The sequence below is a fragment of the Hemitrygon akajei genome, chromosome 18 (genome assembly GCF_048418815.1).
Source record: "Hemitrygon akajei chromosome 18, sHemAka1.3, whole genome shotgun sequence".
Lineage (NCBI taxonomy): Eukaryota > Metazoa > Chordata > Chondrichthyes > Myliobatiformes > Dasyatidae > Hemitrygon > Hemitrygon akajei.
In genome coordinates, this window is record NC_133141.1 from 42256121 (window position 1) to 42274416 (window position 18296).

General features: G+C 36.8%; 1 protein-coding gene across 4 annotated transcripts in view; it reads right to left on the bottom strand.

Annotated features, from left to right (window-relative positions):
- Nucleotides 1-3918: 3918 nt before the first annotated feature.
- Nucleotides 3919-18296, bottom strand: part of LOC140741358 (signal transducer and activator of transcription 5B-like) — a 110298-nt gene continuing 95920 nt past the window's right edge. For 3 of the 4 annotated variants that reach the window (XM_073071496.1, XM_073071497.1, XM_073071498.1), the window contains exons 14-20: nt 16609-16815; nt 14310-14404; nt 13846-13988; nt 13366-13521; nt 12950-13001; nt 11108-11215; nt 3919-9609 (exon numbers count right to left, since the gene is read on the bottom strand). In XM_073071496.1, coding sequence (XP_072927597.1) covers nt 9483-9609; nt 11108-11215; nt 12950-13001; nt 13366-13521; nt 13846-13988; nt 14310-14404; nt 16609-16815 — 888 coding nt within the window. In that variant the 3' untranslated portion in view covers nt 3919-9482. Of the gene's footprint in view, nt 9610-11107; nt 11216-12945; nt 13002-13365; nt 13522-13845; nt 13989-14309; nt 14405-16608; nt 16816-18296 lie in introns of those variants that run through there. The other variant, XM_073071499.1, reaches the window with a different exon arrangement.

The following is an 18296-nucleotide window of genomic DNA, read 5'->3' on the forward strand; positions in this document are numbered from 1 at the left end:
GAACAAATCCGAAGCTGGAGTCCCTAAAGTGGTTTGACATTGTCCTCAACCTCGTTCTGGCAACTCCTGAGACTACACTGGTGCCAAGCTGTTTTGGCCCTTGCCCTTCCCTTGGACAACATCGGTGGCGTGGAGAGGGAGACGTGCTGCATGGGCAACAGCCGGTCTTCCATACAACCTTGCCCAGGCCTGCACCCTGGAGAAGACTTTCCAGGCGCAGATCCATGGTCTCGCAAGACCAATGGATGCCATACATACACGTTTAGAAAAGTGGTGAGTCTTTCAGTTGCAGTAAGTCATGAATCCAACAATTTATGTAAATGCCAGATTCTAGATGCACTAAAGTTGGTGTTGAAAAATCAACTCAGCATGTAGTTTATTTTTTTAAAAAAGACTACCCATGTAATTTATTTACCCTTAATTAAGCAACATATATTTACTTGGTTCAACAAAGTGATTTGAGTGATGGCTTGTGTATTTGCACCACTCCGAATACTGTACCAAAAATGTATGTTTATAATTGGTGATCGGGAAGTTTGGATTCTCAACAAAATGGAAAACTAATTCAAATTGTATGGCTTTAAAGTAATACCAATGTTCATTTAAGTGAAATACCCACTTATCCAACAGCATGAAACAATTTTGAGATGTGATTGATGACAAAAAAATTCTGGGGACATAATTTCATTCTCCGTACTTTTAGAATCACATTTTATTAATTAAAGTTAATAGCAGCAAAGATAGATTTAGAAGCAGGCAATTGTGACAGATGACCACAAGTTTGAACAACTTTTATATGGTATGACTGAATATTTTGGAAGGTAAAATGTTTTAATGCAAAAATGCAATTATCCAAACTTAAGACAAAATTACACAACTTTGAGTTATTTCAATAAAAGATTCAAAATTATTGTACTGTAATAGGTACAGTAACATTTGAAATACATTTGGGTAAGTACATGGATAGGAGGAATTGAGGGATATGAGCTAAACAGGTGCAAATGGGACTAGCTTGGTGGGCACCAGTCACCATGGATGAGTTGGGCTGAAGGACTTATTTCCATATTGTATTATTCTGCGACTCTTATTTAAACCTGAAGGTTCAATCTCTGATCCAGACCTTGGATATGTTTACCTTCACTTATGCACCACTGCAGCACAGAAATGTTCTAATCCCAAAACTACTTTCACTTGATATTTACACTGGGGCTTCTTCTATCTGCTTGAGAGAAAAAAAGATCCTAAAGCAGTATTTTAAGAGCAGGATAACTTGACCTTCTTTCTGACATTCTTCTCTCAACTAACAATAACTAAAATTCTAATTTTGTCTTCATTTAAGGGCTCCTGCCAATTATAGTCTTTGACTCTGTTCCTTGCACGTCATTTAATCTCGCCACCTGCTTTCCACTTTGTTTTCTCCTGCCTGTTTATCTTTCAATTTCTTTTCCTCTCTGCCCACAGATGCTGCCAGCCTGATGACCATCTTCAGCTTAGGATGCTGCAAATATTGATTGCAAAGGTGTGGAGAGAGGATGGTTAGAAATGGGTTATTTGACCACAATCTAGGTATATAACTGCATAAAAAAAGTGCCGACCTTACTCCACAAAACCAAAAACTGCTCCTGCATAAAAAAGTTTTTAAAAAACAGTTTGCTTTGACTGAAACCAGATGTAAAAATGAGAAAAGCACTGAGACAACAGAGATAGTTAAAAAATAAATCAATTTACTGGTAAAGCTTATTAACAGACATACATTCTATCCAATTTAAATGAATTTTTAGATTGTAAACGTTTATGTTATTACAATACTTTTGTAACTAAATTCAAGAAAAGTGTGCTGTTTTATGGATTTAGTGATAACCATAAAATTGTCACTGTTAATCTGTAATCTTTTATGGTGTGCACAGCATAAGCACAATGAACATATACAGCATAACTTAGGTACTCCATTAAAATATTGCTTTAACTAGTATTAGTAAAATTAGGTCGAGACTGCAAATTGTTTTTCCCCCTCTTCCATCGTTTTTAAAGAGAAGGGACAAAATACAATTACATCACTCTAGGTGAGAAGTAGAACAGGTTGAAAGTACACTGAAGGTATAGTTGTCCACTCTTCATTTTACAAGAATCCTTCATGTACTAAATTACTTATAAAAGTGCTAGGCTAAATATATTTGTCTTTTTAAAATTCACACAGGAATGCATTCATCAGTCTATGTCACTGTGTCATGGTGGAGACACAACCTTACTCATGATTGTATAATTATTTTTTCTGACCAATTGGCATCACACTCTGAAGGGCTGGAAAAAGAAAAACTGAATGTACAGTTTTACGTGAATTGAGCTTCACAATCTAATTTTCAATAGGTGTTCGCCGCAAACATTAGGTCAATACTGAGTAAAACCTTGGCAACTAAACAGTTACAAGTGTTATTTTTAACCTCCTAATGAGTAACCGTCCTGCTAGAATTCGGTTCTTTAACTCTGGTGGCTGCTCTACAAGGTCAATTTAATTTGACAGATGAAGCATCACTAGAAAAAAAATTCCATCATCTACTTGAACTTTATGATGAGCTTAAAACTAATTGTATAAACTCACAGCTAAACCCAATTCTGTTCTCAGCCAATGGCATACAGGTTTCTAACTGAATACTGATTGAGGTTTTGCCATTTTATTGGTTATGGATTAGGAGAGAAAAGCAAGACTAAATCAGCATTGCAAGGCTCAATCTTGCCAGATATCTTGTGGGTCACAGCATCTCTGTCACAATTGTTGCTGATTCTGTGAAAAATATATTTTGGCCTTAACACTAAAATGATACCCAAGTAGCTCGTACTTCCAACCATATGTACAGATTAAAAGGCATAAGTAACAGCTATTTTATTTTTAATCCTGTATCAAGAAAAGAATTCTTCAAACCTCTGACCATAAAACTTTAATGAAATGATGAAGCATTTGAGGAGTATTTATTGACTCTATAATTTGAAAAAAAAAACAATTCTTTCAAGGTTGTTCTCAATTTCTATTTCGGTTTTCTTCACATGCTTAACCACCATATAATACAAGCTTTTATTTAAATATATAGGCCCTCTCCGGGTTGCAAACACCAATTTAAGGACATCAGTGCATACAAACAAGCTTGTTAATTTGAGTTTCCAAAAATTTTTGAACAATTTTTAAAACAAGTACCCCAACTCTATAGCAGAACTACACAGTGTGAAGCAAATCACAAGTGATTTGGAGTTAGTCAGTGCAGCTGGAGCCCAACCACGTGGCTGGATGCTGCCGAGGCAGAGGCAATATTATCATCAGTAATTAGTGGTTTGAGCTGTTGTGCCAGTTATTCCAAGGTCTGTATGGAGATAGATTTGCCAGCCACTACAGGTTGCAGGTGATCTTTATCAGGGTTGAGCAGAGTATTTTCTCGGGTGTTTGGGAGATGTGCAAGATGGGTGACACTGGATTTAGTAGCTGCTGTGCAACTGCAGACATCTTTCCCAGGTGGGAACAAAGCATTTCCCTGTGTCCTCTCTCAACTTTCCCCCTCCCCACCCCGCCCCCACACTGAGCCACAAGATTAGGAGTGGCTGGGCCAAGTCACATGGACTCGAGAGCATTGAGTATTCACTTGCTCAATGAGTCAGTGAGGCTGGCTGCTCTTCCATCACGGCTGCTTCTGTGATCCTCTCCCATACAGTTTTTGTTCATTCCCGATTTACAAATATCCAGGTTTGAACAGTCCTTCAGAAGGGAACCCTTCCTGATATGTGGACTCATGATAGAGATTGCTTCCACTTGTGATAGTGAGGGGTACGTAACTGGTTTTTTTTTGCATTCTGCCCAATTTAAGTTGCAATGTTTGGTTCTCATATTAACCTAGACTGTTCCAGGAGGGAAGTTAATTGGTTGGGGGGGGGGGGGGGGGGGAAGAATGGACAAGGGAATCACGGAGGGAGTAACCCCTGTGGAAAGTGGGGGGGGGGGGGGGGAAGGTAAAGATACGTTTGGTGGTAGGAGCCCTTTGGAGATGGCAGACATTGCAGAGGATGATGTGTTAGATGCGAGGCTCATGGTGTACCGGTCCCACAAGAGGAATTCTATCACTATTAAGGTGGCGGAAAGATGGGCTGAGTGCAGATGTTAGGAAAATAGTGACGGCAGCATTAATAGTGGAGGAAGGGAAACCCCATTCTTTGAAGTCTTGAAAATCACCTCCTGGGAACAGATGCAGCAGAGATGAAGGAACTGAGAAAACGGAACAGCATTTTTGCAGGAGACAGGGTGGGAAGAGGTATAGTCAAGGTAACTGGGATTTGATAGGTTCATAAAAGATGTTGATTGACAGTTTGTTTACAGAGATGGAGATATAGCCTCTGAGAGCTGGTGAAGCCCTAACCCTCCCAACTCCTTTGCTTTGCAAGCCAAAGTCATCAGGGTTTCTAAAATGTTGCTGGTTTAACTTTCGTTACATTTTAAACTTGTAAAATTGAAAAAAATTAAAAAAGTAAATTCAACTAAAAACAAGCACCATTAAAGATACAAACATCAAACAACCAAAAATAATCTAAGAAGGAACTTGCGTATTTTTTTACTGTAGCCCTACAACCCCCATTGAAATCAATGGACTGGGCACCTGTACCAAGTCTATCATGGCATTAGATCAGATTCAGTGAATCACAGCAAAATCCAACTCCAGCACTGTATTTCCACAGTGAATCCTACAATGCACCCACTGAAAAATGAAGTAACAAATTTTGCTAGAATCTGCATTTAGGATTTATCAGCAAAATACAGGGTGTGATATTTCATGCAGTTTGCTTACAAAGCACCTTCACATTCACTGAATATTAGTTTCAGTTTAGCTGATATCCAGGATGCTGTTTTCAACAGGTCTCTGTTGGCACCAAATTTCCAGGCAAGAGGACTATTGTGACTTATTATACACTAACCACTTTGCCGAAAACTTTCACATATACCAAACGACGTTGTTCTAGGCCACAACTTCCTTCACAAATAAACCCAAGGCTAGGATTGAATTGAGGGTCGAGGATAAAGAACTGAGCTATATCACAGAGGTTCAGGACCTTTATAATAGAAGCAGAGGATTCCAAATGATACTGAGAAAAATGCTTTCTTCAACCAAAAGTGGAAATGCTCCAATAGTGTATGCTGGGTTCCTGAAGGTCTCGAGAAAACCAGTGCTGGTTTGTGTGGCTCTATTATACTGAACGATGCCTTGCCTTGAAGATACAGTGGTGCTGGAAAGTTTGTGAACGCTGTAGAATTTTCTCTTTCTGCATAAATATGACCTAAAATGTGATCAGATCTTCACGCAAGTCCTAAAACTCGATAAAGAAAACCCAATTAAATAACACAAAAACATACTTGTTCATTTATTGAGAAAAATGATCCAATATTACATGTATTTGTTGGAAAAAGTATGTGAACCTCTGGGGTAGCGCCTTCTACAAAAGCAATTTGGAGTCAGGTGTTCCAATCAATGAGATGAGATTGGAGGTGTGGGTTGTAAAGGTGTCCTGCCCTACAAAACACACAAAGTCAGGTTACTGACAGAACCTGCTCCTCAAGAAAGATCTGTTTATGTGCACCATGCCTCGATCAAAACAACTTTCAGAGGACTTTAGAAGAATCATAGAGATGCATTAAGCTTGAAAAGACTACAAAAGTATTTCTAAAGACCTGAGTGTTCATCAGTCCACAGTAAGAGAAACTGTCTACAAATGGAGGAAACTCAGTACTGTTGCTACTCTCCCTAGTAGTGGGCATCCTGCAAAGATCACACCAAGAGCACAATGTGCAATGCTGAAGGAGGTGAAAAAGAACCCAAGGGTAACAGCAAAAGAGCTGCAGAAACCTCTAGAACTTGCTGAAGTTTCTATTCATGTGCCCACTATCAGAAAAACACTGAACAAGAAGGGTCTTCATGGAAGAATACCACGGAGGAAACCACTGCTCTCCAAAAAAAATCATTGCTGTGCATTTCAAGTTTGCAAAAGACCACTTAGATGTTTCACAACACTTCTGGGACAATGTTCTGTGGACAGGTGAGACAAAAGTTGAACTTTTTGACAGAAATGCATATTGCTGTGTTTGGAGGAAAAAGGGCACTGCACACCAACAGCAAAATCTCATCCCAACTGTGAAGTATGGTGGAAGGAGCATCATGGTTTAGGGCTGCTTTGCTGCCTCAGGGCCTGGACAGCTTGCAGTCATTGAGGAAACAATGAATTCAAAATTATATCAAAACATTTTACAGGAGAGTGTCAGGGTAACAATCTGTCACCTGAAGCTTAACAGAAGTTGGATAATACAACAAGACAATGATCCGAAACACAAGAGTGTAAATCAACAATAGAATGGTTTAAAAAGAAGAAAATTCGTGCTTTGGTATGGCCGAGTCCTGACCTTAATCCTATAGAAATGTTGTGGAAGGACCTGAAGCAAGCAGTTCATGCAAGGAAGCCCACCAACATCCCAGAGTTGAAGCAGTTTTGCAACGAGGAACGATCTAAAATTCCTACAAGGCAGTATGTTACCGGAAACATTTGGTTTAAGTTACTGGTGTGCAAGGAGATCACACCAATTACTGAAAGCAAATGTTCACATACTTTTCCCAACAAACACATGGAATATTTGATCATTTTTCCACAATAAATAAATGAACAAGTATAATGTTTTTTGTGTTATCTATTTAATTGGGTTCCCTTTATCTAGTTTTGGGACTTGCATGCAGATCTGATCACATCTTAGGTCATATTTATGGAGAAACAGAGAAAACTCTACAGGGTTCACAAGCTTTCTAACACCACTGTACATTGAATTAATGTAACGCTTCAGTGTCTGCATCAGAAAACAACCCCCTCCCCCAGCAAACCAAACTGTTACAGAAATAGACACCTTAAAGACAGATCATATTCCACTAAAATTCATCTCTCCTCAACTTACATACAATAACAGCACCACTTGAATATGAATGATAGTTTCAGATTTCTTTAAATTTCATGATGAATGCCAAAGGAGAGCAGAAACTATATATACGTATATAAAAGTCCACAGCCACTGTAACAGACAAAATTCATTGTAACAGATTTTAGGATCACTACATTATCCCAGCAATACATCTTCATCCCATTTTCAAAGGTGATCAGTTCTCAAGCCAGCAATCTTGAATGCTCCATCTGTGCTACTAAATTGTATGACATGGACCAAGAACTGAGATAAAGCAAACTGAAAGTTACCCTTACAATCTAAAAAGAGAATGCACCCCATTCTTGTCTAAACTAAATTCACATCCTGAAGTAAACTATTCCACTGCTTTCTGCTATCACGTAAAAGGAATGAAATGCACCTTTCTCTATAGGAGTCCCTTGTAGAAAAAGTGCACTGGCCAATATAAGACTGTGAGTCAAATCATGCTTCAGTTGATATGCATTAGGAAGCGATTTAACATTATGTTGCCAATGAAGTCTGATTGGGAAGTTGTGGGAGGAATAGACTTTCCTAGGGAAGATACAGCTGAATGCAAGATACAGTATAACATTTTATATAACAAAAGCAGTGGAAGCATGCCTACCAGAATTTAGAGGAAGAGAATGCTTTTTTCCTGTATGGACTATATTTAGTAAATGCCAGTAATATATGCAAGTGTCCTGAAGAGATGTATTCACCATATGATGTACAACTCCATAATTGTATCAGAATTAAAAGTTTGGCAGTAGCAATTAGCTGGTATTTTGTTAGTTTTCCCTACATTAAAGATAACCAATTATCTAACTAAATTTAAATTTGTTACATCTCAGTAGGCCCAGGCATTTGAACAGAAGCAGCCAGAATGATTGATTAAAAATGGGTAAGCATATCTAGTACTTAAAATGTAAACATCTCCATTGCTTATGTTGTCCACAGTTTGCTTGTGGCTATTAGGCTGAACGTTGCATTCCTGAACAAATAATAATGGCAAATATCAGAATGGGGGCCCCTTCCAAAAATATTTCAATCCCTGTTAATTGTAATAGTGGCTGTTTAAAAAATGAATGATTTCAAACATTCTCTTTACCTACTGATTAGACCAGTGGTCCCTTTAAAAAGCTTTTATTGAAACAAGAAGTTTCAGCTAGCAACTTACGTCCAAATAGTACCAACATCAGGAACAGTGACAAGTCATATTCAGGAATGCATCCTTAAGTTTATGTATACTACAAAGCTTTTGCATCAATTAATTTACACTATTGCTTAAGGCATCTCAAAAGTCTGGCTGCTTTTACTCATTGAGCCTTAACTATCATAAGTCAAAATGTATTAAATCCATTTTGCAAATATTTCTTATTACTCACGAGAACTGATCAAGATATTGAGTACAATACATCAGAGGACAGGTCTGCCATACAGGCATAAAGTCAACCAAAGTAAGACACTTTCAAGTAGACCTGCAAGGATAACATTGCTCTTACATGATTAAACAGCACCTTGTACAGCTTCTCTTTGATATCTGCAACAAATTTAAGTATTCCAAACAAGGTAACTAGCTTTATGATCAAATTTAGCAAGTACTTAATTTTGCCAAAAATGATGCAGTATAGTTACCTACAGAGCACATATATGCCTTAATTCTGCAAAGTGTAAATCTTGAGAGTTATGCCATTCCAAACTCATGCACTTTTTATAACAAACCACATAGCCTAGATATCAAATGAAATTGTTTGAAATTGCCTTGATTCCGAAACAGTTCAAATACATAACTGTCTTTTTTTAAACCCTCCTCAATGAAAGTGGTTGAACATATGATTATTTTTAAACCCTTGTTCAATTCAGTGTTCATAGAAACAAATATAATTATGAACAAATGGTTCAGGGATACAAAAATATACAAACTATCCCTCCCACATATCACTTCAATATGTCACTGATATTGTGATAAGTCAATTTGTAAATTCAAAAAAAGGAGCAAAATCACTGTTATTGTGGCCCTTTTGTGCCAATTATGAGCCAATATTCAAAGCTTCAATCAAAAACTGAGTAATCATTTCCAATAAATCATGTAAAGTAGTATCTTGGTGAATGACTGAAAAATAGAATCCATGCACAAATAAAGTAGCTTTGACTGGTTTCTAAGTAAATGATCCAATTTGGGACTTAATTAAGCATTTGCCTTGGCACACTAAAATACAAATTAACACTATTTACCAAAATGTAACTAAAATTCTGAAAGGGTAAATAAAAATCATGCAAATAGCAACTTGCATTTTGTACAACATAAAATAACAATAGTAATTGCAGTCTCCAAAATTGCAGCCTCTTCCAAGCAATCGGGACATTTAGAAACATTTGCACTGCTTCAACATGCACAAAAATATTAGATTCACGAGCAATATTAACATTTCACATTATGAACGATTTGGAAATGAAGCAACTTATGGAATGAAACCATAAGAAACAATTTTCTGTGACGAGGGGGTGGCAATCATGTTGATTGATGAGGAAGCCACTGATTATCCATTGGTCTGCGTAGAAGCTCTTCCACGTGTCTGGCAACATCCATTGTGTCATCAAGGTCAAAATCACCATCAGGATCAAGCATGCTGTCCGGGCTGAATAACAGAAAATCAAGAAATATTATAAAGAAGAGTTCAATTTTCAGTAGGCCAATATTATCTGCTAAAAATTATTTTTGTTGCATTTTCTGAATGCATCTTTGTAAGCAAACCGTTTCTTCATACATCTTAAGTTAAAGAAAGAATTTGCAAGAATACACTTATTTTAAGACAATGTCCATGCCACTTTACAAACAATAATCAGATACAAGCAGACAGTATGCCAATTAGATGAGACAAGGATGAAAAATAAAAATCACAGCAAGTTGGTTGCATCTGTAACTAAAGACAATGTCATGATCCTTCAGAATATTTAGCTTAAATTGTCTTATTTAGGGCTAGATGTTGGTCAAACTATCTGATCTCAGTGGTAATGGATGAGCTGACTGCAATGGTGATGGAGATTGTAAGTGGGTTTGCTGTAATTTTCCAATCCTCCCTACATACTGCGGACTGCAAGAGGAGACGAAAAATGGGAATCCCAATGTCCTTAGCAACTACAGACAGACCAGTTTAATCTGAGCAACTCAAAACTTTACAAAACAATCACAGGAAATGGGCACTTACTGAAATCTGACTTAATATAACAGCCAGCATGGATTTGCTATAGACCAACTGTGTCTGACAAACTTGAAATGAATCCATTTTACAATATTAATGACTTGGATATAGGTGAGTTGAGTAAAGTTTCAACACTGCAGATGGCACCAAACATTGTAACAGAGAGCTTAGCTAAAGAACAAAAGTATACTGCAAAGTTACCAAAATGGACAGCACCAAATTTGCAGCGAATTAGTATATTTTGGTTGGAAAAAAAACAAGCAAAAAGACAATACAGATTAAATGATGCACTTCTACATGCTGCAGATGAACAGAGGGGGGCAGGTATGTGTATATTAATCTCTCAATGATTGATGGACACTTTGAGATGCTTATGTGCACAAGGCTACCAAGAGAAATGCTCACATGTTAGTGCATTGCTTATATTGCTTTATTTAATCATGTGAAATGATCAAAGTAATCAAAGAAATATAGGACCCTTACAATGATGCCAACCACAAAGGCCACTTTAAAAAGCATGATTGCTAATTCATCTGATGCAGAGATCCAAACAAAAATGGATTTTTCCACAAGGCAACAACGTAATTTAGGAATTTGTCACACTTGTCTTGAAACAGTGATGTGCTTATAAATAGCCAATAACCCATTATGGGTATTGTTTTGTGTTACAGGCACATTGCAATTTTAATATTTTACCATTAGTTATGTTACTCACTTATAACCAGATTCTGCATAGGGATAACTCCCACATTTCCAAGAGCATTTGAAACAAAAATACAAATTGCAAACTTAATACCATCAAATACATTACTAAGCCATACAAATTAGAACATTTGAATCAAAATAGGCATTTTTAAAGACATATCAGATCTCTCCTGAATGACCTGAACACAGGTCCTCAAAATAATTAACAATTGGGGGAAAAAAAGCTTACTTCTGTGGGTAGAGAGGATATTGTGGTGGGTGACAAACTGCAGGTGATGTTGCTTGTTCCATATAGGTATTACTCGCTGATGTTCCATCAGATGATGCTGTAGCAAATCTGCAACAAGCAAGATTAGTTTTAAACAGTATAGTTGATTGAATAATCACTCCCACAAACACTTGCAATAATCTAGAATATTGCAAATGCAGTTAAAAATTTCATATAATACAGCAGCTTGGACCATAAAACTTCGGACCAACTTACTAAAACATTAACATGCCATGTTCCTTTACTGATCTAAACATTTGAGAAGATCTCTGAACAGATCACACATTAAGAATAATCAAATTCTCTATAGCTATTCCAATAGAAAAAATAATCTAGTGGCCTCGTAATGGGCTATATTTTAAATACTGTAACAGAAAATGCTGGAAACACTCAAGCAATATTTGAAGAAACCATACTAATTTATGATCAAACAAATTAGAAATTGCTGTAGGCTATTCATCCTTTTAAAACTGCACTATTTATTTAAATCATGGCTGCTAAGGATGTAACCCCAGTTCTGCATTTCCATCTACTTTCAGTAGTCTTTTATCATCTCGCTTTTTAAACATCTAAAACTTCCCCCTTAATATTATTGCAATTCTACTTACTCCAACCTCAAATACACTGAATTACAGACTTTAAGACCCTCAAAAGACAAAAATACACATCAAATCTTCCTTGTTAAAAACGGACAATATATTTTAAAATATGATTACTAGTTCTAGATTTCCCCACAAGATAAAAGATTCTCTCTACTTTCAACATGTCAAAACTTTAGGACACAGTCGATTAGTAGAGTTACTGCCTCATAGTGTCAGTGATTGAAGGTTCAATTCTAATCTTGCGTGCTGTTGGTGTGAAATTTAAAAGTTCTCCATGCAACTTCATGGATTTCCTTTACGTGCTCTGGCTTCCTCCCACATCCCAAAGACATGCAAGTTGGCTACTGTAAATTACCCAAATGTGTAATTCAGCCATGGAATTGGGCGGGGAATAAATGTCAATTGGGCATAAAGAAAAAATTGGGACTAGTCTAAATGAGTGATTCATTGTTGATGGACCCATGGACCCATGGACCCAAAAGGACTGAAGGGCCTGCGTCAATGCAGCATCTATGAAGCTGCAACATATTTCAAACAAGTTTCTCTTCACTGGTTTAAACACCAGTGAATACAAACGCAGCATATCCAGCTTTTCCTCATTTGACCACCTCATTCAGCACATCAGCTCTGAACTGCTTCCGATGTGTTAATGGTCTTCATTAAGAAAGACATCTAGTACTTCAGATCTGGTCCTACGTAACTGATGCATTTGTATTCAATATATTGAGGATCCGACATTGATCCCTTTAGGCTATCACTTGCTACATCTTCTCAACCAAAAACATCTCAGGAACAAAAACATATGTCTACTCTCCATTTCCTGGTAGCCAGCAAATTTCTATCCACACCAATGTCATCTCCTGAACTGTTATTTCCAAAAAACAAACATTGATGTGATACCTTTAACAAGTGCTTTTTGAACATTTTAATTTTCCCATCATAATTGATAAAGTCACTGATCTGCAACTATATTTCTTTTCCTCTCTCTATGGTTGCTGTCTGACCTGATGAATATCTTCAGCCTTTTGTTTTATTACTGTTTGGGGTATGTGACAAAAATTAAGTGTGATAAAAAAATTAATTACATAATGAATAGCAAAGAAAAATGATAAGAAAGCAACATCAGACAATTTGCAGAAACTTGGATATGAAATTAAAACAAAATTTAAAGTGGTCTTGAACATGTTACTGCAATACTTACTCTGGAACCACTTGTTTGATCTGTGGTTTTACATATCCATCTACTGCTTTTGCTGCAATTGGGGAGAAGCAAACAAAACAACAAAAAACATTAACACTTGGAGGTCTTTAAACATTCTAAATAATATACTTAAAATCTTTGTTACAGAAGTAAAACATAGCCATGATCAATTACACCGTAATTTGATTCTTTGATTTCAAATATTATTGCTTCAAAATGCGAAAGAAAATTAACAAAGTACTTTAATTTTGTATTTGATAATTCAAGCAGCTACAAAAGCAGTAACGCAGAAGTATCTGTTCACTATAGCAATCAATCACATGCAGATTATATGATTGGTTTCATTTTCTCTCCTTGTAGTGGTTTGTAAGCAGCAGAAACATTCATGTTTAAGTAGTAAAAGAATTGACACTTACATAATGGTGGTGTATAATATTTAGAAAATACATCATCCTTGGGTCTGTCTGGATACAAATACAGCAAATGATTGAGATCACTGATGCGATCTGCCAGTGATCGAATTGAAAAATCTTTGGTTGTGTATGGCATAAGATTCCAAACCATCCTTTCACCTGCAAAATTTACATTTTAAAGTTAATACAGCTCTTATGCTTTAAGAGAAGCGGCAGTTTTTTTTTAAAAAAAGAAACGAGTTTTATTTTAATGCTTTAAATATTGAACATTATGGAAGTTTGTTCATTTGCAGAGTGTTCTTAACTCTGAGGCAGTCTGTATTTAATAGATTTGAATACATTGAACTATTTTTAAAATTTAAATACATATCTTTCACAATTATCTAAACATTTTAACATTTAATCAGAAATAACTTAAAAGATTAATTCCATGACAGTTGCCACAAGAGTCAGAAGGACAGAGATGCTTTCCCGTGATCACACCTGCTTTGTTGGGATTATCTGCTACCCACGCTATTGTAATCCCTCCAATCTCTGAGTCACTAAATCGCAGCAGGAAGGTTCCATTTGGCTTGGAAAGCAGCATATCTTGTGCCTGTTGCTTGTTTACAAACCCCAAAATCGCCCTGCGTGAAACACACATGAACATCTGATATTATTAAAGTTTCATTTCAAATAAAATACTCAAGTTGTTTTGTAAAAAATAACACTTTATTGCCAATTTGACTATTGCATTTCTTTCGACTAGGTACTTATTCTTGCTAGATTGTTAATCCAGAATGAGCAATAAATATTACTAGCTGTGCCAATATTGCATGAATGAAAAAAGAAAACTAATGTCCTCAACATCTGAACATTAAAGTGATTGGCTTGCAGTGCAAAGGCAGGAACACATGGATCTACCAAAAGCAGACACAGTCAAACTTTTATAGCTTTATAGAAATTACCCATCATTCCAATGAGGCTTCAGATGTTTTTTTGTCAGCTCCATAACTCCATCAAACCACTGCCAGAATGTGAAACTTCGACCAGGTAAACTTTCCTTTTAAAAATAAAATCAAAATGTTTCAAATTGAATCCTATTCACCTTTATGTTAATTCTTCCATCTACAAAATGAAACCAGCAATCTTTGGATAATTTCTAGCATTTTTAGCTAATGGAAATAAGATTCAAGAATGAACGGACACATCCCTTAATTCCACTAATCACTCTACAATCATTCCCTAGACACTGGAGATGCATTAGGACCATTCTATGTTTCTTCAAGTATTAAGAAACTGGATGATTCTAATACATCCCCAATGCACAGTAAGAAACCATTCACTGGGAAATGTCAACATGAAAAAAAATCAATCTCACTTCTGCTTGTATCTGCAAATTATTAAACTGTGATAGATAGTCGGCATGAACAGTCACAAGTTTTGGTCAAAGGACAAAAGCAGGATTCAGCAAGGAGAAAAAAGACAGGACTTACTTTAGTGGAAAAATTAAGAAAAAGAACTGGTTCACTAATTTGCTAAAAGTAACAGTATACAATAAACACCCATATTTTATACCCCTTACATCATCTCAGAAGATCCAAAACATTTTTACAGTTTAAGTATTATTTCATTAAATGCAGTCACTTACTTAGAAATCACAATGGTCAGTTTTGTTTGTCTGGGAACGCTTCAGGTTATATCTAAAGGGTCCTCTAACTTGGGAAGATTACCTACTCTGCAGCACTTGTTTACAACAGCTTCTGAGTGCATGATAGATCTCAGATGGTGCACAGAAGCAAACTCACAGAAATGTTAATGAGCACTGCAGATTTCAAAGAATAACTGTAAATGTCTGGTTGATGCAGTTTCATGATATTAGACAGACATACTTTATTGATCCCGGGGGAAATTGGGTTTCGTTACAGTCGCACCAACCAAGAATAGTGAAGAAATATAGCAATATAAAACCATAAATAATTAAATAATAATAGGTTAATCATGCCAAGTGGAAATAAGTCCAGGACCAGTCTATTGGCTCAGGGTGTCTGACACTCCAAGGGAGGAGTTGTAAAGTCTGATGGCCACAGGTAGGAATGACTTCCTATGATGCTCAGTGTTACATCTTAGTGGAATGAGTCTCTGACTGAATGTACTCCTGTGCCTAACCAGTACATTATGGAGTGGATGGGAGTCAATGTCCAAGATGGCATGCAACTTGGACAGCATCCTCTTTTCAGACACCACCGTCAGAGAGTCCAGTTCCACCCCCACATCACTGGCCTTACAAATGAGTTTGTTGATTCTGTTGGTGTCTGCTACCCTCAGCCTGCAACCTTAATTGAGGAATGTGTATTGGATAGGACTTTGGCAATTCCCCCTTGCTATATATTTGGACTACTGGCATGGGCCTCTTATATCCAAAGATAATAAATGGGCTTCAGTTAACCAAATTATCCAAAAGTGGTCATCTCTGACACTTCAGACCAGGTTTTTTTTTGTCTTTAAGACTCTAGAATGAAACCACAAATCAAAACATTGACTCAGAATTAAGAGTGTTACTAACTGAATCATAGCTAATACTTCAAAGAGAAAGCATAAAAGGAGTTAAGGTTAAAAAAAAGTTACCATCTTAAAAGGACAGGATTCAGGTGATAATCTCTGTCAGTATAAAATGGGGTGATTGGATGTATATGGGAAAGCAGATAGGACAGAATATCATTACAAACCCAGAACAAGAATGAAGACCATCAGTAAAAAATGGAGAAGTAATTGACTAAAAAGAGTGAAATAATAAGAAGTGTCACACAGAATGTTGACAAGAGTAAAAATTGCCTTGAACAAGAATCTGGAGAAAGAAATTCATTTCTGTGAAATCAGAGTAAGATTAGGAAGATTGCCAGTATTAATGGCACTAGAGTGAGAGTAAGAAAGTGGGAATGAGGAAGGGCTGAAGAGATTGTCACTTTTGCAGATTCAAAAATACTTTATCAAGTGTTTACGATAAATACTGTAGCAATGAACATAATTAATCAAAATGGACTGAGGGAATAACATTGTTACAATTTTCCCTTCAAGAAAGTATTAAAATATAGAAAACAAGTGAACCCAAAATACATACATGTTCATTATATCATTGCTGTAGATCGATGGAAGGGCAAGTTTCTCATTGTTAACTTCTCCAAAACTGTGCAAGCCAGCTTTTGGAGGTCTTTCACACTGATAAGTACACACAAAAGTTGCATAATGGTTAAGATAATTTCTTACCCTATTAAATTGAGACCAGGAGATGGTCATATTACTGTAATCCTCTGGATGAATAGCTGAACTGCTGAATGCTTTCTGAGCTAGGAAAACGAGATTTTCTTCCGATAATCCTCTGTTGCTCTGAACCTCTGCTTTGAATTTCATATTGAGAGCCTCACATAACTGTGGCCACAGTACTTTATCAGGGACTACAAATGGGACTCTACCCTGAAGATGCAAAGAGGAAAACAGTATGAACATTTTACTGATAAGATTTTCATTTTAACACAAATACATTCCAGCCATTCAATGATAAGCTGGATCTAAATAAGTATTTAGAGTTTAAAAAAATCAAGCAATTTAATAACTAATTTAACTAAACCAGGTAAAATAAATTAGTCATCTTATTTGCAGTTAAACTTGAAAAGAATCTAACATCTGAGGTTCTGTGTTATTTAGAACATAGAACAGGTTCTTTGGCCCACACTGTTATGTTGACCTTTTAACCTGCTTTAAGATCAATCTAACCCTTCCCTCCTACATAGCCCTCCATTTTTCTATCATCTGTGTGCCTATCTAAGATTTTCTTAAATGCCCCTAATCTATCTGCTTTTACCATCAACCCTGGCAGGACGTCCATGTACTCACCACTCTCCGTGTAAAGAACTTACCTCTGACATCCCCTCTATACTTTGCACCAATCACCTTGAAATTACACCCTCTTGTATTAGCCATTTCAGACTTGGAAAAAAGTCTCTGGCTGCCTACTTGATCTATGCCTCTTATCTTGTACACCTCTTGCAAGTCATCTTTCAACCGCTTTCATTCCAAATAGAAAAGCCCTAGCTCACTCAACCTGTCTCTAAAGACATGCTCTCTAATCCAGGCAGCATCCTACTAAATCTCCTCTGCACCCTTTCTAAAGCTTCCACATCCTTCCTGTAATGAGACAACCACAGCAGAACAATATTCCAAGTGTGGTCTAACCAGACTTTTATAGAGCTGCAACATTTCCTTGTGGCTCTTGTACTCAATCCCCCGACTAATGAAGGCCAACACACCATGTGCCTTCTTAAACCACTCTATGAACTTGCACATCAACTTTGAGGGATCTATAGATGTGTACACCAAGATCCCCTTGTTCCTCCACACTGCTAAGAATCACGCTCTTAACCCTGCATTGTCTTCAAATTCAACCTTCTAAAGTGAATCACTTCACACTTCTCCAGGTTAAATGCCAAGGGTCTGCCACTTTTCAACCCAGCTCTGCAAACTATCAATGTCCTATTTTAACCTACAACCTTCTACACTGCCCACAACACTATCAACCTTCATGTTATCTGCAAACTTTCTAATCTACTCTTCCAGTTACTCATATCCAAGTAATTTATAAAAATAACAAAGAACAAATTCCTGTGGAATACTTCTGGTCACCAACCTCCAGCCAGAACACGCTCCATCTACAACCACCCTCTACCTTCTATCAGTAAGCCAATTCTGTGTCCACACAGCAAAGTTTCTCCTGACTTTCTGAATGAGCCTACCATAGAGAACCTTATCAAACATCTTACTAAAATCCATAAACACCAAATCCACTGTTCTATGTACTTTGTCATATTCTCAAAGGATTCAGTCAGGCTTGTGAGACATGACTCACCCTTCACAAAGGCATGCTGACTATTCCAAATCTGACTGTGCTTCTCATATAT